At 45.3% G+C, this 21,435-nt stretch overlaps 1 protein-coding gene across 1 annotated transcript in view; it reads right to left on the bottom strand.

Annotated features, from left to right (window-relative positions):
- Positions 1 to 21,435, bottom strand: part of ntn1b (netrin 1b) — a 49,661-nt gene that overhangs the window by 4,364 nt on the left and 23,862 nt on the right. Inside the window, exons 3-6 of the mRNA XM_008285605.1 lie at positions 17,578 to 17,766; positions 10,320 to 10,469; positions 8,621 to 8,674; positions 6,448 to 6,522 (exon numbers count right to left, since the gene is read on the bottom strand). Coding sequence (XP_008283827.1) covers positions 6,448 to 6,522; positions 8,621 to 8,674; positions 10,320 to 10,469; positions 17,578 to 17,766 — 468 coding nt within the window. The remainder of the gene's footprint in view (positions 1 to 6,447; positions 6,523 to 8,620; positions 8,675 to 10,319; positions 10,470 to 17,577; positions 17,767 to 21,435) is intronic.

Genomic DNA, 21,435 nt, shown 5'->3' with positions numbered 1-21,435 from the left:
AACATCCGTCAGAATCATTCTTGGGGGTCCTTGAGATGATCTGTGAAGCTACATGTCTATAAATAACCGACAGCCACCTTTTTCAAAAACATTTACACAACGTCGTATAAAGGAGCCAATAAAAACGTCCGCTTAAACCTGACCTAGAAACCTGCTGCACGCCGCTGCCCCCCGTCCCCTCATCTCCGACCTACGACCTTCCCTCGTTGTGCTCCTGAACATGCTCCCCTTTACAGCAACAGTTTCCATAGCGCTCCCCGTCTCGCTGTGCAAACACGACGGCTTCCGACGGAGAACGTCTGAAAGCACACATGCCCTACGAAGGGCAAAGAGGCATCTTTCTTTCAGGTGGCCGGGCAGGGTTAAAGGCGCATACCGGGTTCTCTTTTTCCAAAAATAAATGGCCACAAAAATAAAAGAAAAGTTTTATAGAAAAATGCCACATCTGCTGCTCATATAACTTCTGAAACAAATTCCTTCCAATTGGCCTGTCAGGTGTCAAGCCGCAGCCTGAACGCCGACGACCTCGGGCTACGTCGACCTGAGTCTGGTAACTATTGGGACACCACTTGTGGCAGATATTTTCATACCAGGAAATGAGTAAAGCTCCCTTTTTGCAGAAGCTCCCCTGCGCAGATTCTTTGTCCGGCCAAGCAGCTATTACTTCATCACTGTGATTGCAACAAGAGGCAAACAGCTCAGCGGCGTCGGAGCTAATCTGTGCTTCAAGTGAAGTGCTTTATCCCGCGGCTTTAGCAGGAATGTGCTATTACCGTTTAAGTGTATGTGGGGGGTTCGCTTGAAACTGTGAGAATCAATCTGATCTGGAGCAGGCTGGATTAGATGATGGGAAACACTTGACAAACTTTATTTTAATCCATATATCTTCTAATTGATTCAATATTTTATCAATTAACGCCGATGTTTGTGGTTTTTGTTGTGCAGAAAAACAGCATTTCCTCCTTTTTTTCTTTCCTCTCTCTCTCTAAAGTTAGTTAGCCTTTTCTTTGCCTTTGTGACTTAACATGATCACTTTTAGTGCTCATCAGTCGTCCCCCGGCCGCTGCCAAGAATGAAGAGAACCATAAGAGCGGGGTGTTTAAGTATGTGTGTCAATGCATGGTGTGAGCAAATTGCACACAATTTCAGAAGAAAGAAGGTTTGTTGGGCTGAGTAGAGCGAGCTCTCACAGCCCTGCCATTCATTGCAGCCCTCTCCTTCATCCAGACACATAAAGGGTGTGTGAGGAGGGAGGTAGGGGGGAGTAAGGAGGGGAAGGAGGGGCCACTATTTGTCTTCACAGCCACAGAAAAAGTTCCAGGAGAATTGGGATGTGTTTCCGACCTCATGAGCTGTCCGGGTTCTGCTCCCAGAGCCCCATCCAACTCCGCAGCGTGAGAATCCGGCGGAGGTAGACGCTCTCCTCCCCGAGCCGCCGCCGTTGGAGGACGAGCTCGGCGGAGGAGAGTCGGTTACGGCGTCCAGTCTCTCTGTCAGTGTCTGCCTCTCTTTCTTTCTTTCTTTCTTTCTTTTTCTTTCTCCCTCAAGTATGTTTTCAGTCTATGCGGCGTATTTAAACACACACAAATCCACACACACCTTCTGCCACTTGGTTCGAGCTAAATAGACACCGGGGGGGAGAATGGGAGCGCAGGGTCAAGCAATCTATTACAAAGTAGTGCACACTGTTTGGTGAGACGGACTGAGAGGAAGTGTGAGATGATCCCCGCGCTCGCACAATGGCTGCCAGCCGGGCCTCCCTCGCCGCCAAGCTTCCCACTGGGTTTATCTTCTCTGGGTGTGCTGCGACTTGACACTGCATGCCACCAACAGGCGAGGGCTAATGAAATTAGAGCTCGCTTAATTACCGCACAGAGGCCCTTGTCCCCTTTGGTTATCAGCTGAGCGAATGATCGGGGACCTGTTACCCTTGGGTGAGCGCGGAGAGGTGGCCGGGGAGGCTCTGGGAGGCCCGGCCTTTGAGCGCCATCCCGGAGCGTCAGTAAACACGCGGCCCTTTGATTCATTGTCCTGCTTGTGGCGGCGGAGAGGGAGGGTACGTGTGTGCAGAGGAGGGTGTCAGGCGAGAATATAATCCCTTTGTGTCCGCCGTCTCCGTAGCTACGGCAGTGATGAAAAACAAAAATTGAATAAACAAAACATATTTCTTTTTCTCCGGGGTGGCAATCCGTCACCGTCTGCTTAATTTACCACCTGTTTGTGCCCCGAGGAATGCTCGGTGCCGGCAGAGCGCACAACTGTGTTTAAACAGAGGGCCCCTTCCCGTGACCCCCGGGGGGCCTGCATCGCCGCTCACACATGGGGGGTTGTGGCCCCCCGAAGAACAGAGAGGAGACGCCGAAAGCCCCACAAAAGGCGAGGCGACAGGCCTGAGAAATGAATTAGACCGCGGCAAAGGAAACGCACGCTAAGCAATGATGTCTGCCATGCTTCCTCAGCGCGGCTCCGGCAGAATCATCCGCTTCCAGGGGTTTTAGAGGAACTTCAGAGGAAACCAACAGGAACCGCCCGCTCGGCCTGACTGATTTATGGCCGCACGGCCCGTCTCAGCTCTGATGATTAAGATTTAAGTCAATGGAAGTATGAATAATAGTTGAATTTGGCGTCGCAGCGAAATGCTACAAATGGCCTGAATTACTGTCTACTCAGCTGTGAGGGGGGAATGAAATACATTTGGCCAATTTTCATTTGGATGCTGTTTAAAGCTGCTTTTCTGTCAGACTGATGAAGTTTCACCAGTGATTTTGAACGAGAGACAACTCGGGCAGCGCAGAGAGAAATCAGCATTAGGGGGGCTGGAAGGGTCCCAGCAGAGCTAATGGAGACAAACCGTTATTAAAACTAGCTGAAGCTTAAACGGAATCACTAATATGCTGGTGAGCAATCAGATACTCAGGATGTAGCTCTGAAAAAAAGAAAAAAAGTGTGTTTTATTGTATTGTAGTGAATAAAATACTTGCAAAGACTTGTCTGGATGAACACTGGGTTATTTTCTTTCTGTCTGTGGATCGGCTGATAACAGATTATATTTCAGTGATTAATGATGCAGAAAATCTGTGGATCGTTTGCCCTGTGGATGAACGTAGAGGTAAAGAAGTGAAATAAAAAAAATCCATATGATATTTTATCGGTGTTTAATCCCCGTGTGTCGCCCCCTGTGGTTTCTGTCTGGCAGATAACGACCCTGCATCGTTAGTCATCCAAACATCACGTTTCCTTCTTGTTCCGAGCCGTTGCTTTGTGCGACACAGCTGTATTTGCTGTTGTGTGCCGGCACCGAAGCTTTTAACACATCATTTCAGACCCTGCGATATGATATTTGTCTACTTCGTTTTCAGATGTGTTTCAGCTGCTCGGCGTTTTCTGTGGACTCACTGACAGCGTAATGGGATTGCTGTGTGTCTTGGCTTCTCTTATCAGTTTGGGATTTGCTCTAGAACGCTTGAAAGTTTTCGCCAAATGCCTCGGGCTAACTGGGCCGGGGCAAAGCGTACGTAGTCGTGTGATATGTTTGTCTTGTACGGGCTCTGCGAGGTCTACAGCGGCGCATACCACGACCATAATTTTTTACATAGCTCAGGCGATTGTCTTGGACTACAGGTGCTGCTGGGGGGGGAGAAAGGAGGCAGAACGAGGAGGCGCTGAGACTTTTCCTCACATTAATGCATCTAAACTGCATCCTAAACAGCTCACAATCCTCAAATCTAAGTCCAAACAGCTTTTATGCAATAACATTCTTCCAGGCCAGGCTGACTTTAAACATGACCTTTTAATAAAAATCACATCTGCACAGTGAATCGTTAGCTGGGGACAGTTAGCTTAGCTTAGCATAAAGACTGTAAACAATGGGGCACGACTAGCCTGGCTCTGATCAAATCCATCGACCAGCACCTGCTGTAAAGATCACTGACTACCACATCATGTCTAGTTTTAAAGCTTGGCCAGAAGCAGTTGCCGGAGTCACTGATTCTTGCCAAGATTCAAGATTCGAAGTCTTTATTGGTCACAAACACAGTCACAGATGGTGTAACACGCAGTGAAATGCTTTACGTACCTGTTCCACACTGGAACAATATTAAGAGATGAATAAAAATAAGAATAAACACACCAGAAATAAATATATATATATATAGGAATAGTTCTTGGTGTAAACGACCGGTTCTTGGCGTTTCAGGAATACACGCAAGGTGTCCTTTAGTGCCTTCAGCGTTAATATTGGATGGTGATAAATGTGTGGGAGTTTTTCAGTTTTAGAGAGTGGCATGAAGAAGTTGGAGGATGCAGGTGTTGTAGGTCACGAGACTTTAACTGAGGAGATGGAGGTTCATGTCCAGTGTCCCGTTATAATCATAATAATATAACAAGAATGTTGTTGTTTTTGTATTTATTTATTATTGTTGTTATTTATTTATTGTTGTTGTTGTTATTTCACTTGCTTTAGTTTCATTTTGTAGCTTAACGCTCATATTACTGGTTAAACAACAAAACTACTCGGTTAAGTTTAGGGTAAAAAAATCATAGTTTGAGTTAAAATGCACACGTTTGGTTGCTGCTATAGCTCTCCTGGTGGAGCTGGCATTGCTTGTACAGGGGCTGTAGTCCCTGATGCGGAGGTCATGAGTTCGAATCCCGCTCATGGACCTCTTCTGCAGGTCCTTCCCCCATTCATCTAACTCACTATCCTGTCTCTCTCTCTTAACTGCACTCTCAAATTAAGGCAAAAAGGCCAAAAAAAATAACTAATAATAAATTTTAAAAAAAAATAAAAAATGACACGTGTTTGTAACATTAAAGTTTGTTTTTTACTCTTGCTAGCATGTCTTTATGATATGTTTGTATATGTTGAAAGACATGTCATGAGTGAAATGGGTGAAATCAGTGCCATAGCTGAACATTTACACCTTGAAGTGCACTGATGACACTCTGAAAAACATTATAAATGAAAAATATTCAGACTTTCAGGATTTCATAACACATAAACCAAAGAGTTCAATCCTGTCAGCTTGCAGGGTGGGACTTCCTCTATCATTATTCTCCAGTTCAAACATGTGTGGCCGTATTACTCCAGTATTACAGAGTAGTGGAGTAGTTTTACACTGTTTGAGCAGTAGGTGAGCTGGTGTGCTTGAGATCTGCACATTCTGGAGGAAGCAACAGTGTAGAGGTACATCTGAGCCGTTTTAAATCCGGAAGGGATTATTTTAATGGGGAGAAAACGTCTAAATACGTAACTTTAATATGCAGCGACGGGCTTTAAAGGTTTATATCAACAACTGGAGACTATCTGACACTCACATTTTTATCACCCTGAGCTTATAAAATGATGCTAAAGGATCCCTAGTGTGTTGAAAAGTGACATTAATGAGTGTGTCGTGACCTCCTGACCTTGTGTTTGTTCATTTTGGTGGAAAAATGAACAAAAATAAGAAGTATAGAAAGTGACGCTATGGGTAAAGCAGCTGTACGTCTGGAGTGAACCTGAGTTGTTAATGGATTATAGAGATAACGTGAGGTTTAGAAATGCTGCTAGGCTAGATTCTGTTACCTTTGGACAGAGCTAGGTTAGCTGCTTCCCCCTTCCCTCCTTTTTTTTCTTTCCAGGCATGTGTTTAACTAATTTAACCTGCTGCTGGTTTCGGTTACATATTTATTGGACAGCGGTACCGGTGGTATCTCATCAAGCCTTCTGAAAAAATAAGAATGTTACGCAAAATGTTGAGACACTCTTGAGCAACGCTAATTTGCAATAAATTACAGACGCTGTTTATGTGTCAAACCACGCTCTAACTGTTCGTGCATTTTCAGAACTTCAGAGGAACCGCACGCTTTAACACAAACATCTGGGGCTCAACGCATCAACTCGTTTTATATTCCTGAAGTCTGAAAACTGCACAAACTGCATTAATTAGGGATTTAATCGGGGTTAAACGCTATCTGATGACCTTAATAATGATAATTCCTGGATATTTGAAGTCGGACCTTCAAGTAAGCCTCCAGTGTGTACTCATGAGCGATGAGAGAAAGAGATATGTCAACGAGAACGCCGGCGCGATGTGATTAGATCAGCATACCAAATGAGCAATTACAAGTGACAGGATGTTGGCCGACCGTCAGACATCTTGAAAAGCTCAGTTTTCCCTGCCCGCGCTCGAAAACGATCCGCTCAGGAGGACGTTTTTCGAAAAACTTCTATTTTCAGGGGGTAGGAAATGTCGGCTTAGTGTGCACGGAAAGCCACATCAGAGAGACGTTTCAGATTAATCTGTGTTAGCTGACATGACCTGAGGCTGTTTGAGTAAGCCGTCGCTGAAACATGAAGACCAGCAGGGTGTGGATCGGCCGAGCTGGGGATCTGATTAATTGAGACGTTTGACCTCGCGGCTGCTGACTGACATCTGGCGCTCCGTGTGTGTTGGACTCACTCACCGTAGTCTTTTTTACAGTACTTCTTCATGGTGATCTTCATTTTTCCTTTGGAGGCTTTGCAGTGAGATTCGCAATCTGAGGACGACAAGAGAGACGGAGAGTTAACAGATATGCGATTTAGGCAGAGCTCCAAGTGGACGGGCTTTACATGTGCGACACTATTTGTGCCCTAAAGACGCCGCCGCCGATTAAAGCTTACACAGATCCTCCTGTGTCTGTCAACACACTCCTACTATACGCCTCCCGTGTTTTCCATTCCAGCCCGCTCCCTCGTCAGTGTCCTGGCATGCATTGTGCGAGCTCCGAGGGCTACTGAGGTCACCCCCTGCACAAAAACGAGGTCACGGGGGGGAAATTAGCAAGAGACCTACCAAAAATTAGCAGGGACCCTGAGCGGCATCCGAGGCCAGAGAGTGAACACTCCAGCACTGGGCGAGGCTCAACGGCCCTCTGACCGGAAAAGCAGCTCACAGACGTATGATTAATGTCTCCGCAGCGTCTTTTTTTTTTTTTTTTTTTTAACACCCCTGAACGTGTACCAGGGTTTTTGTGCGCCAGAGGTTTGTATCGATGGCCACTCTGTCGCGCTGTCACTGCGCCAGGTACCTTTTGTAATGAGGAAGCTGGTGGTGGTGGGACCAGAGGCCAAACTGAAAATTGAAATCATTTGTTCTTTCCACTTTCCACTGACTGACACAAATTGGAACCAGACCATCTCCAAGTGTAGCCCCCCTCCCGTTCCACCTCTCCCAGAGCAATAAGCCTTGTGCTTATTTCTGGGGGGGTGGGAAAGCTGGGCTGGTCAGTCTGAAGAGAAAGGAGGGGGCAGTTGAGAGAGAGAGGGGACCTTTCAGCTTGCCTGAATATGGACAAACTTCATTATTTCTTCCAGCCCTCTGTCCAGTCTTCCCCTTTCTTCCCCATTATACTCCGTGTGAATGAGGTTGCCTGGGTAATGATGGAGAAAGAAAAAAACACCCCTCTCCTCCCTCTCAAAAAAAAAAAAAAAAAAAAAAAAAAAGAGTGGTTTGGGACGTGGGATGAGGATCGAATTCATGTATGTAGAGAAAGCATTTCTGGTGGAATGCCTGGCTGCTTTCTGGGGTGGCGGGAAAAATAAGAAAAGAGGAAATCCCAAAGTAAATGAATTTGACGAGTCCATATCGAGCATGCCTGATTTCCATGTAAATGAAGTGGCGAGGGCGGGGGGCCTCTTTATCTCCCGCCGGCCCCTGGGGGCCTTCATCATACCTCCCTTTGATAGCTGACGTTGCCCATTAGCCCCTCAGTGCGATCGCTGCAGTGGGCCATTACACCCACAGCTCTCATTAAGGTCCAATCTCCCGCTGTGAGGACAAACGCCCCCTTTGTGCGTCTCTGCAGCAGTGCCACGTTCATTCTGCGGGGTGCCTGGGGGACCCCACCGCTCCTAATTTGGAGGGTGGTGTCTGTTTGGAGTTTCTGACAGGAATCCAAACTCCACACAGCCTCGGCAGGCACTATAGCAGGAAGTGGGACTCGCAACAAAGCTCAATGAAGTCAGTGGCGCCACTCTCGCCAGACACTGATCGATGATCAGAGGTGACTCAGCCTGTTTAAACAAACCTGGACCGCGGTGAAAACTAATTAATATAGTCGAATTTAAAAATGCCTCAGCAGTTAAGGAACAGTCTGTGCATTTTGCGGATGGTCATTCAAGGTAAATATCAGCGCAGCACATCGTCTCATGTCAGCAGTCCGACACGGAGACTCTCGTCAGAGCACACGAACAATCGGGTCCGGCGGGGCTTCGCTGCTGGTGTAGCAGGCCTTGATTGAAATACAAACTGGTGCAAATGAAGCATGTAATCAGATTAGGGCTGAGACCCTGGGGAGGCTGCTGGGCAGGCTGGGAATACAGGCAACGGGGCCACAGGGAGCACTGGCAAAATATCTGGAGTTTACATCAGCGACGGGCCGACCTCACTGACGTGTGTTTGGTGGAGGAGTGTGGAAAAACATGCATGTGCTCGAAATGCACCTATAATTACACGCATGAAGGAGCCGTTAGTTGAGTTGAGCTGCACAGTGATTAAAAAAATCCCACCCACAATTAATTACAATAACAGAAATAAAAAAAAATTACTGTCACCTTTTTTTATTCAAGCGCTGATTTACAAACTCTGCTACTCACCCGACGGCTCCTCGTAGCTGCTATAGGTCGCTGTCGGAGAGGCGACTGGGATTTCTGTGACAAAGAGAGGAATAGAAGCACATTTCACACTGTCATCATATTGCACTGAACCCCCGAATAAAAAACGATGGTTACATCTATGAGGAAATATCGCAGCTCAATTTCCTCTTCTAAGGGCAGAGTTTCACCCCCGAGCATTGTGAAAAACACTTTTGACACACAGATGTGTTGAAAATTGTGTATCACGCCTCGGAGTTTCTTATTAATGTCCCGCTCCCTACTGATTGTGGTATGTTGTAGGTACGGGGAGCCAAGGCCGCTGGTCTAGTTAAACTCGGAGCTGGCAGGGAGCAAGATATCACAAAAATTTAATATCGTACTATTAAAACCAAAAGACATGATCTCAAGAAGTATACGAGAAACCAAATACATTCTGCTCGTCAAGAACCCCGTTTCGTCCAACTTTTACACCACATCTGTAGCCTTCCCAACAAAATTAAAGAGATCTCGCTCCAGCACATTTGCAGGTATCATAGTGGGTTCTGGCCAAACGTATCGCTCTGATTCCTCGTCTACATACAGCATGTCCAATTTCCACACGTGACTTTATCAGAAATGTCAACCCCGGTGACATAGCGGACGATTGTTAGTGTGTACACGTCCTCCCAGAAATCACTGTTATCTTATCTGCTCGTAGCAGCCAGCTACTACATGCTCCTAGCTAAAGCAGCTACTAGTGACCCATCTCTCCTTCTGCGAGGCGTTGGCGTTTATTGCCGCGGGCCTGGAATCTGCCGGCGGTAGATACAGCCAATAAACATATCAGCCATCATTCCCTTGGATTCATTCTGGGGGGATTTATTGTGAGACGAACCATTAGCGGCGTCGAAGGCAAACAGGGCCGTGTTAGTCGAGCCGTAATGGTCTGTTTATCCAGGCTCACGTTTAAACGGCCAAATATCTATCCAAAATAATGGAACAAGGGTACAAAAATAACCCGAGATAAGTGTGAGCCAAGGATTCGTGCACAACAAACACGTCCCGTCCTTTTCAGGTCCTGTCCTGTGAGGCGCTTAGCTCAGTTTGCTACCGAGGTATCCGTCATATCGCAGGTTGGACGGTAGGATTTGTAACTTGGCACCAGCGTTTAAAAAGGGCAAAAATCTGTGGTGAAATCAGTTAATTTAAGAGCACAAACATGTCTGTGAAAAAGTGCCTCACCTTGCCTAAAACCTCAGCCCCTAGCTGTGCACTTTGTGTCCGGTCACCCTGCTAGACACACCCGTGAACTTATATCATCGAGGCCCTTTTGGCCTGTAAAAGCTCGTTTTCCTTCCAACCATTGTACCGAGAACAAAGAGAGAACCGCTGTAAAGAAAGAATGAACTTTCTAATCTAGCTGTTGTGTTTGTTTTGGTGACATTTCACAGTGATGAGTGTCTCATTTGTATTTCATCGCATTGGATTCCTATTTCTGATACCTTGAGGATGAACAGACAGAAGATGGACAGATGGGTTCATGGAGCAGGTTAAAGTCATGTCAACCTTCAGTCAACGCTTTGCTAGTGCTTGATTTGATCTGCAGTTGTGTCGCTTTTGTCTTTATGCATTTGATATCTCCTTTATAAATCCATCCATCCACCTAACAATCAGCTGTTCCGTTCTCTTTAACTTGTTCAGTAGTGTGAGCGGCCCTTACTGATGCAGGGAGCGATGGGGGAGCGGCTCTGCTGGTAGCCCTTGGCACAGCGGTTGCAGGTGATCCCCGTCACACCGTCCTTGCAGGGGCACTGGCCTGTCGTCTGGTTGCACGTTTTCCCTGCTGCTCCGACAGGATGGCAGTCACATGCTATGGAGGGGAGAAAAAAAAGGAAAGAAGCACAATACATGAAGTTTGCAGAAGTAAACAAATTGTTATTTGAAAAATGAAAACACAAGTGGGTAGAGAACAAATATCAGCTTACAAATGACTACAGCGTGTCTGTGGCCCGTCCCGCTGACTCTACATATTCCATACAATAAAAAAAGTATAGCGCTGAAACACAGTCAGAAATCATTCACATTAGAGCGGGCTGTGTTTTCCTTCCAGACCATCACAGATGGGGAACTGGGCCTTGCACCAGCATAAAACCTCAATCAAATTACACTGCTCCCCTCCACCCATTATGACCAAAAGACTCTTCATAAGGTCTGCTCTGGACGGCACGCAGAACAGTAAATAACTTGATTAATTACAGTATTTCACTCACCGCACAGTGTGTGTGTGTGTGTGTGTACAGCATCGTGTACATGCGTGAAGGTACGAGCGTCTCCGAGCTTCTCGAGAGCTTCGTGTCCTGTGCGTGGTTGCGATCAGACAAGCTGTGTGCTCTTCAGATTGAGTTTCGTATGTAAAGCCTGCTGGCAAAGAGCTCCTCGCAAATACTGGCTGAATAATGTTGCCCATTAATGGACGAGTGGAACGCACTTCAAAGTCTGTTTAAGCTTTTAGTTGGGAGGATCACACGTTAAATGTGAGAAATTTGTTGTGTGTGTGTGTGTGTGTGTGTGCGCGCGCTCTGCCAAACTTTCACCATAAAGCCAGTGTTTGAAGTGGAAGCCCAGCCTCCCTATTAGTCCTCCATGTGTTATATGTACCAGCACAGTCATTTGAAATTTGCTTGAAGTGGTCCAGTGCACGTTGGAGGAGATGCTTATTAAATCTGTCTTTGAGAAGGTCTAACTTCTTTGTTTTTTCTTCTGCTTGATTTGTATCATAAAAGGTTCTGAAGTTAAGGAAAAAAAAAACAACAACTAATGGTGACATTTTTGGGACTGGAGCTCATTTCCTCAGAGAATTCAGTCCGATCTGAATACGATGGAAGGATGTTTAATGGAAACTAATCATTTCATAATGCAGCTTAGAGAGAGTTGGTTTGTTTCAGTCTAAACATTTCAGCCGCTAGAGTTTTATTTTTCAACGCTAATTGATGAATCGGTGAAATAAATAGTTTGTTGGCGCATTTAAACCGCATTTAAACATATATAATATATAATATTTCAAAGACGGACCAGAACAATAAAACTCAATACATAAAACAGAAACCTCTCCACCAGAAGATTAATGCCACTGTCATATTTTTGCAGTAAACAGAGAGCTGAAGTGGAACCGCGAGTTCTCGGTTCTGATCCAGAAGCAACAAAACATTCAGAAATCGCACCGACTTTTGCAACAATTAAAACTCGGGCTTGGAACGGATCCTCTGTCAACACTGTTCTGTGAGACTCGCTCCGTGTTCAGATAAGAGTCAGAACATTGTTTATGCAGTGATTCTGCTTTTGCAGTTTTTAAAGCTGGATGGACGGAAATCTGCAAAAGAAAAGAAAAGAAGAGCCCCAGAATCTGAACCAATCGCTCCTTAAAGTCAAAGTCCGACCTGTTGCAGCGCTACACCTACCTTCACTGTGAACTTTATTGGTCTTTACATGTGACTGGTCAACATCTCTTGATTTTCTAAAGCCTAAAAGTGGAGCTAAGAGGAGGAGAGAAGTCTGGTTTCCTCTCAGATCTCTTAGGGTTCGGATGGAATCATTGCCGAATTATGCGAAATACTGCCTACCCCAGTTTTAATGACAGTTTGCCAAAGTTTCGGTCGTGTTTAAGGCTGAAGACAACAAAAGAGGCAGGAACAATTCAAACAAGTAGGGGTCCTCGGACCCTAATTATGTGAATTTCCTTTTTTTTCCCCCCAGTAAAAGTGCCTCAAGTGAGCGTAGAAACGTTTTTGCAAATGGAAGGAAGCTTTGGATTTTGTCATTTCCACTAACTTTGCATATTTCAGGATACACATAAACATACATGATGGAAACATGCATGTGGAGCAGTGACTTTACTGAGTTAACATGTTGTTTCCAGTGCACTTTTGTTAGCAGCTTCAGACAAGATATGAAATAAAGGCTAGCTGTTTCCTAGTCTTGCCTGTCTTTATAATAAGCTAAGCTAAGCTAATAGACTGCTAGCTGTAGCTACACTCTGTATTTACTGCACTGGCATGAGAGTCGTAAGTCTGTCGCAACTACGTGTATTTCCCACAGATGTATTTTTAGCATGTTTTTGGTGTAAGAAGCTGCACAGCGAGTATTTTTTTCAGCTCAGACAAGTTTATGAGGCAGTATATTGTCAGATTGCTACTACGCGAAATGTTTTCTCTCCTCAGAAAGCCATAATCACAGGTAGACTTACAGTATTTTCCAACCGCTGCCATGTCAGAAGTCCACCCCCAACGCCAAACCACAGCCTTACTGCCTTCACAGGGGGTGTTGCACTCTGGAAACATTAATTAATTTGAACCTGCGGTGGGGGGCCCGTGGAGCTGAATGGTTGCTGAGGGGTTTGGGGAGCGCGGTGCGCTGAACCATGTACCAGCCTCATCTCTGTGGACTCACCGTGCCTAGTTAAAGGCTTAGGCTGCCAAACGTACGAGGGGATTGGAGAAAAAAAACAAACTGTTAGGGGCGGGGGGCGTGCACTCTGGTTCTCCAAGAGCCGTGTTTACACTGCGCTTGATGAGGGGTGAAGTTGTTAATCTGGGAAATAAAGCATGAGGCATTCCACATTGCCACTGGAGATGTAGGCAGCGTGTAGAGCAGAAGAGCTATTTCTTTTTTTTTTTTCCGCTAAACCTCCAACTATTAAGTAAATTGTTGAGAGGACATTTTGTTGAGATGTGGAGCGTTGGGGGGGGAAGGAATGGGGAAGGAAAGCAGACTTCCTCCTGGCTGTGTTGGCGCAGCGCTGTATTTCCTGTCCAACAACAGCAGAGCGGGATGGTTGGCTGATTTGAACAATAAATATAGTGGTTTCTAACTGATGTCACATCGCCCTGTTTTTGTCACCTGAGGAGAAAGGCAGCAATCAGACTGTTTGGGTTTGATCCCAGAGCAATGAGCTGGGCATGCGGAGGGATTGGGGGGAGAGGGGCTTCGAGTGTTCGCGTTACTGATCCAGCTGTTTGGAAAGACTTTGCAGAGATGTATGGATGTTGCTGCACCATTAGGCGAAGCGAGAACCAACCTGCTCTCGGCTCCAACCCCCCTGAACTGAAACCAACCCCCAAATATAGCTTGTGAAAATGTTTAGGCTGGCAGAGTGAAACAAGGCTGCAAAGAACCATTTGTCATGTTTTTAAGCTAAGTGCAGATGATCTATCAAGCTTGTGTTCGGCACGACGCTGCCACATGCGGTAAATCGATCCCAGCGCTCCGTTTGAGAGCGATCTCTGACCGTCTCTGACATGGAAAGCTTCTGTAAACACATTTGTCGGCCCTGCTTCTCGTGCCTTCGCTTCCCTTTCATGCGAGTTGAAGAAGTCGGAGTGAATTAAGAGGGGGGGGCTGTTGTGGTATGCAGTAGGAAATATCGTGTTGCTGTTCCTGTGTTATGTAGCCAGCGGTGAACCGAGGGGTAGGGGGCACCGGAGGATAGGCATCCCCAGACCCTGTCACCTGCCAATCACAGCTCAGCGGTGGATGTGGCTGGAGACCACAGTATGTGCGTTCGCCCAAAGTCAGTCATTTGTCATTAGCCTGTGGTGGGAGATTGGAGCGGTAACGCACAATGGCAGCCAGGAATATTGTTTAGAAGCTCCGTCATACTTAGGGAGGTTTTATTAGCTGCTTTTCATTAATCTTTTCTATATAAACAAACTGAAACTCCAAAACCAATCTCTTCTTATGATCTTATGATCCAATACAACTACACTGCATTTTCAATTACATTTTTTACGCTGTTCTGTATATAAAAGATTCACCGAACCTCTGCATTCTTTGTTACAGCCACTAGGGGGCAGCTGATCTAGTTGGAATAGAAATCAGATTGTATAGAAGTCTATGAGAAAATAGCTCTGCTTCTCACTTGATTTGTTACCTCAGTAAACATTTCACTCATGAGATTATGGTCTTAAATGCTCGTTTTAAGCCTCCTTCAATGCAGCATGGTGTTCATTTGGTCAATTGTGGTTCCATTTAGAGAAAAATGGACGATAGAGCAGGGCATGTTTTAGGGCGGGTTTGTCGTTGTGTGCAGTTTTAAAACACCAAGATGGCAATGACCAAATGCCAAACTTACATCATGGCCGCTACATCCATCTTGTATATATTGTGTATAGTCTAGAGCAGGGGTGTCCAGTCCTGGTCCTCGAGGGCCACAATCCTGCATGTTTTAGATGTTTCCCTCATCATCAAGCTCTGCAGAAGCCTGATAACAATCCTGATCATTTGAATCAGGTGTGTTGGAAGAGGGAAACATCTAAAACATGCAGGACTGTGGCCCTCGAGGACCAGGATTGGACACCCCTGATCTAGAGGGAAACGTATTTTCTCCTGGATTGTGCTTGTTTGTGACGAATCATAATTCATTAATGTTTTTTAATAATAATTGATCAGATTTTTATAGTGGTTGACACTCAAAGACGCTTTACACTGTCAATGATTCATTCACACACATTGATCCTGGTGGTGGAAGCCACGATTTTGGACACAGCTGCCCTCCGACCACCACCTCAACCAATCCATTCACACCAGGGAAGGTGGATAACGTGTCTCGCCCAAGGACACAACGACCACGACACAGGGCGGAATCGAACCGCCGACCTTCCGATCATTGACCGACCTGCTCCACCACCTGAGCCACAGCCGCTCCAAATGTTAGGTTTTTTAATTATATCTCCTCACTTTGTATTTTACTGCTTTACTGTGGCTCTTTTTCAGCCGACCAGAGGAAGGGAGGCTTCAAACATGTTGGGGTGTATTTTTAAATCCAAACCATGATATTTACCTCAACCAAACCAAACCAACACAGGATGTAAACGTTGCTCTCCTCAGACCTTTACCTCTACATCCCCTCCAGGCTCCTAATGTGGACTCTGTGGCTTTGTTCTAACTCAAAGCCTTATCTACTACGTCTTATTTAGATATTGGTTTGAAAAAAGGTGCAAACCACCTCAAACAAGCGTTAAAACTAAAAAAAGTTTCCATTTACTTTACTCAGAAACAGCTCTTGTCGTACCTAACACGGAGAAGAACTGTTTTTCTAAATGAGAATGCAGTTTAAGGTGTAGGAATGTAATTTCTGTCAGACAGGGCTGATTTTACACCTTGAGTACATCATGGTTTGAGTGTCTCGTATAGACGGTGGCGGTTATAGGAACGCACATGCATTCTGTGCATCGGAGGATTACTCAGCCAACGAGTGACGGAGTGACAGCCGGTTTGTTTGCTCAGCGCCTCGGAGCCTGTCTTTACTCCCAGAGGTGCTGCGAGACAGAAGGAGCTCAGCTTTTGTCTGCCCACACATTAATCCTTGGCAGCTCGCTCTCAGACCTGACGTATGTGCTCACACCTGTGCGCCTGTTGTTGTTTTTTTCTTTCTCACATGTGTATGTGGAGGCATGAATAGCAGAGCGGGACGATTAGCGGGTTGTTTCCACCGCTCTGTTCGGCGGATCAGCTCACACCTCCGCTCTGTTTGTTATGTTTGTCTTGTCAGGGATTCGCGGAGGACCTCGAATAGCTGGAGAGCTGCACGGGTCAGTTCACTGACACCAAGACAGGTGGGCGCTAAACTTTTTAAAGAATTCCTTTAACACCTGAGTGCGGCGTGAGGTATGTGTGTGCAGCAGAACTCCAAGCCTGATGTTAGAAGTTGAATCGTGAGCATTTTTTGAACTTGTAAATATGAAAAAGGGAGAGTTAAAGACGGTTTTTACCTTGTCGTGAAACTGAAGTCTACAGAGACATGCATTCAGACTTCCAGAGTTTCATAACGGAGGCTCTGGCTTTCTGTGTCGTTTTTATTCTTCTGAATCAGTTTCTGGTTGGAACATGTGTGACAGGATTACTTCTAAACTATTATAGTGTAGGATAGAGGAAGAGGAGTTACATCTAAGTAAACTTGAGGGATTTATTTTAATGGGAAACTTCTCAATTGGAGTTCCCACCGTTGCTGAGTGCTTGCTCAAAGGGACTCCAAATAAAACCTTGGATTTGTTGGGTTTCTCTGTTTTTGTAAGGTAAGAATTGGCGCTATATAAATAAAACTGAACTAAACTCAAACTCAGGTGTTAATGACTCCTTAAGGATATCTGGAGCTCCCAACTAGTCAGTCAAAGCTGATGAAGCCTCTTGGATGAGAGGTGGAACGTCTTCAAGGAACTCAAGCAGTTGCTACGATTAATCTATGAGAACAACCATGACCTGGATGACTGAGAATCTTCACAGACAGCTAAATTGAAACTGAATTGAATATACTTGGATTCGCTGATCGTAGCGTTCAGGAGGTCAAATCAATGGCCGGAGACCAACTTTAATATCGCTCTGTGTTCTCTTCAAAGGCTCCACTGACAAAACCAGAAATGTTAATTTGCAGAAAACGAGACTTGCTGGTCGACCGCTGCCTTCATCACTTAGATTACTGGCGTCGTTGCGTAACTTTGGTGTTTCAACATGTTGGTTAAGATCTAAAGATAAAGTAGTGAAATCCTCAAGTTTTGTTGTTTTTTTTCTTCAAACTTGGGACGTGCCAACGGTGATTTAACACACTGACTCTGAGTGAACACCTCGTACAAACCCAACTCTTAAGCTTTGTTTTTCTGCTGTTATAGGACCCCTTACATTTTTAGTACCAAATGTCTATATTCTGTTTCTAACAGCCCCACACAGGCACGTTTACCAGCTATGGATTGGTACTGTGAATGCACCGTCTATACAGTATTCATCCTACATGCATGTGTTTATGTGAAGCCTGTTGAATCTCCCCTGGAATGAAAAGCACTATAAAAATAAAATCAGCTTTTCCTTTAAGCTGCTGCCTGCCATGGGAAACACCACCCAGATGTGTGAAGAAGAAGAAAAAAGCCCTGCAGCGTCATTAATATTTCCGAAAGAGTCGAGAGTCGACAGCATCCAACCGTTGTCGTTACCTTTGCAAGCTCTGCGGTGGGAGATGGACTTGGTCATGTCCCTGTAGTAGCCCTCCTTGCAGTAGTGACAGTGGCGTCCGGCCGTGTTGTGGCGACAGTTGAGGCAGACGCCGCCGCTCCTCCGGCCCGACAGCTTGTACAGCTCCATGTTGAAGCGACAGCGGCGGGCGTGCAGGTTGCAGTGGCAGGCTGGCCAGAGAGACAAAGACAGAGAGACGTTCAGCACTCATACAAGACCTCCTACGTTGACATTTCACAGCTCAGCAAAGCGTAATTAGTTTAATACTCGGTTAAGTGGATTTTAAATGTGAAAACGTTTTTTTCTGATTTCCATGTTTTCGCTCCGGCTCCATGGTTACGTCGTCTCCTGTCAGCTGAGAAACTCCAAACCCCTTGGACTCGAAATGCGGTGCCATCAGGCCAGAAAGCAGCCCTGTTTTTCTTAGCTCCTGAAAAAGTTGACATTTTTTGGAAACGCGAGCTCCTTATCTGACGGCGGAGAACTCGACCTTCCAGTTTGCAGCTGAGCCAAATGAAGTCAGCTGAGATCCTGAGAAAGTGCGTTCGCTTGAAAGTCTAAATCTCCTGGTATGAGTTTGTCAAATTAAGACAACGGGCGAAACAGATGGCGTGACTTGGCCCGCTTTGGTCCGGCCGGAGAATAATGAAGCCTCTAACAGAAACGTCCTGGTTCAGGCTCTCTGTAACTTGGCCACCTGTTTGTGAATTTAACCTCTGAACCCCGGTGATGTCAGGCAGGAAAACTTTCTTCCGCTCTGACACACATCTGAAGGACTTGGTGTGCTGTGACTGAATGTCGTCGCTGTTTTGACTCGTTGTGTCGACCCTGAAGCTCGTGTTCCTCGTACATGGATACGTTCAAGTTGAGAACACGTTGTGCAGTGAATAACATGTGGACGACTTAGACTGTTTTCAAAATTAGGTTATTTTAATTTAATTACAGACAGTTTAATTTCAGCAAATTCCCCTCACCTTTCTTTTAAGTTAGCAAGCTCAGTAAATGTCAATAAGTTCAGCCAGTTAGCTCCTGCTAGCTTGCTAGCATCTGCAGTCCTGTAAGGAAAAGTAATTCAAAGGAGATGATAGTTTTTACGTCAATGTGCTGTTGGTTTACATTGAAAATACGTTCTTTTGTTTTTTTTCTCTCAATATTCAAAAGAAAAAGTCCTGTTTCTGAGAAAGAAGTGTAAATTAATGTCTAAAGTCAACATTTAGGGGGGAAAAAACAGGACTTATATGTCAAAATTCTGAGGAAAAAGATTTCAGAGAAAATATCTGAATTCTTAGTTTTAAGTCAAATTTGTCAAAAAAGTCAAATTTCTGAGAAAAGGTCTGAATTCATAGTCAAAAGTCAGAATTCACAGTGCTAAATTTTAACAAAAAAAGGTTGAATTCGTAGCTTTAAGTCAAATTTTTGAGGAAGAAGTTGAATTTTAAAAAGTCATATTTCTGAGAAAGAAAACCCTGATTCACAGTCATTCAAAACTCCAAAATGTAACACAAAAAGTCAAAATTCTTGGTTTAAAGTCAAGATTTTAAAATGTCACAAGAAAATTTCTGAATTTATAGCCGAAAGTCAGAATTCAAAACGCTAAATTCTAACAAATACAGTCAGAATTCTTATTTTATGGTCAAAATTCAAAACTATGATTCTAACAAATAAAAACCAGAATTTTTAGCTTGAAGTCAAAATTTTAAAAAGTCACATTTGTAAGAAAATTCCAAAACTTCAAATACGAACAAAAAAAGTCAGAATTCTTAGTTTAAAGTTGAAATTCTGAGAAAAAGGGCGGTTTTTTGAAAAAAGGCAGAATTTCTTGTTTAAAGTTGGAACTAAAAAGTCAGAATTTTGAGAAAGAAGCACAAACTTTAATGAATATTTTAACCCTAATCCTCTTCCAGACTTCCTAAATTCTTTTTACAACCTATAAAGGGGATTTATTTTATACCATACGTATGTGTTTTATTTTCACTTTGACTTTGTTGTTGTCACCTGCGTTCTAAACTTTTGCCGTCAGGTCACTCTCCCCCTTCGCTCGGCTGATTCATCCGAGCTGCCCTCACGCTCCCTCGCCTTTCTCTAATCTCTCCATCAGCGCGCCCGTCTTAATGTTATTACAGCGAGATGCGGGCCGATAAGACCGCCGCATATGCTCCGTATTCATCGGCGGCCCGAATCACGTACGAGCCGAGTCACACCTGCCGCGAGGCACCGGAGCCGGCAGGTGGTTGGGATTCAGAAACACTCGTTGTGAATGGAGGGGCCCAGACAGAGTACAACGCAGAGGTGTTTGGCAGCTGTCACGGGCTTATCTCACACACTTCCCTCCCCGATCCAAGCCCGACCCAACACGGCGAGCTTTGAAGAACTCTCACACACACACACACACTCCCTCCTCCCTTTCCCCTCTCACTCTTTCCTATCCCAGATGTTATCTCCACTTAAGGGAAGTGTGAGGGAAAATGCAACAGGGCTTTTTTTTTTTTTTCAGGAATAGGAAATGGAATGCTGGAGAAAAGAAAAAAGCCAATGCTGGTGTTGGACTTTCATCTTTCCTAAATATTCATGTGTTTACTGCACAGACAATCAGTACTCTGAGCTTTCACGTAAATGAAGCGAGGCGGTTTTCTTCTGTGTGAGATTAGTAAGTGCTATCTCCACGGCTGTCCCCAGGCCCTTCTAATGAGCGCTGTGCTATCTCATCCACACATCCCCACTCTGCCGCCGCTGTAGCTCGATAAGCCTCGTGTGCAGCCTCCGAATGCCTCTCACGCTGAGTAACACACACACAAAACGTCCATTTACAGGTAGATATGGTGCACAAAGTTTGGTCAAAAAAGGTGCTTTATTCAGTCTACTGATGTGAAAACGACACGTAGCCGGACCGAGCGTCGACTTTTACCGGTGTGGAGAAAAAAGGGAATTGCTGCCGCTTGCCGTGATTGGACATCCAGAGAAACAAGATGTCTTTTCTGGGTCTGCACTCATTTGATTTCAAGGGCCTACTTAGAGCGATGCTATTCCAATCTATTTATGTTCAAGTGCCATCTATCAGGCTTAGCGAAGGAAGCGCGCTCGGTGGGCGTGCATACTGGATGAAAATTACGCATCCCACAGCTCGGTGGAGGCGTTTTTCTTTCTCTTTTTTTTTTCTTTCTCCTCGCTCCGTCTGCAGCGGCGAGCACACTTCAGGAACAATCGAACGTCTGTACATGATGATCGCTGATGAAATTGTGGATGTTTGGAAGAGCCGCCGCAGCAGCAGCAGCAGGAATTTAACCAACGCTGTCAACAGGTGTCAGATGTTTAACCGAGACTTGAAGCGGTGGGGTGTGGAGGGGGTTTGTGTGTGTGATCTGGATTGAAAAGAATGCTTCTCCTTCAGAGACGGGAGAAGGAAGGAATTCCAGCACAATCGTTGTTTATCCAGGACCAATTACTCTCTCAATGCGCGTAATCCCGTACAGTCGGCCGACGACGTGCGCCAAATCAAACAGGGTTCACGTCTCGGCACAGCCTGTGATCTGCGCTCGGAGATTATGAAGCCATATTTTCGTGACAACAACAGCGGCTGTATTGATTCGGGCGAGCGGAGAAGCTCGCCGCGGATGTCTGAGTGTCATGTGCACTTGATTCCAGTGTTTTGCTGCGGCGCTTATACAATGCTTGCGTAACACCTGCGCTGTACATGTGGGTGATGTTTCAGGAGTGTCACAAGAGTTCATCGTGTCCGTGAAGTGCCTTTTTCTACTTTTTGTTTTCCCGCATTATAATAAAACACTTTTACGCCGTGTAGAGTCACGGTATGGGTATGTTGTGCTACAGATAAAACACAA

Source organism: Stegastes partitus, unplaced genomic scaffold (genome assembly GCF_000690725.1).
Source record: "Stegastes partitus isolate 25-593 unplaced genomic scaffold, Stegastes_partitus-1.0.2 Scaffold410, whole genome shotgun sequence".
Taxonomy (NCBI): Eukaryota; Metazoa; Chordata; class Actinopteri; family Pomacentridae; genus Stegastes; species Stegastes partitus.
The sequence above is the reverse complement of the archived record's forward strand: the minus strand, read 5'-3'. Positions and strand labels throughout refer to the sequence as shown.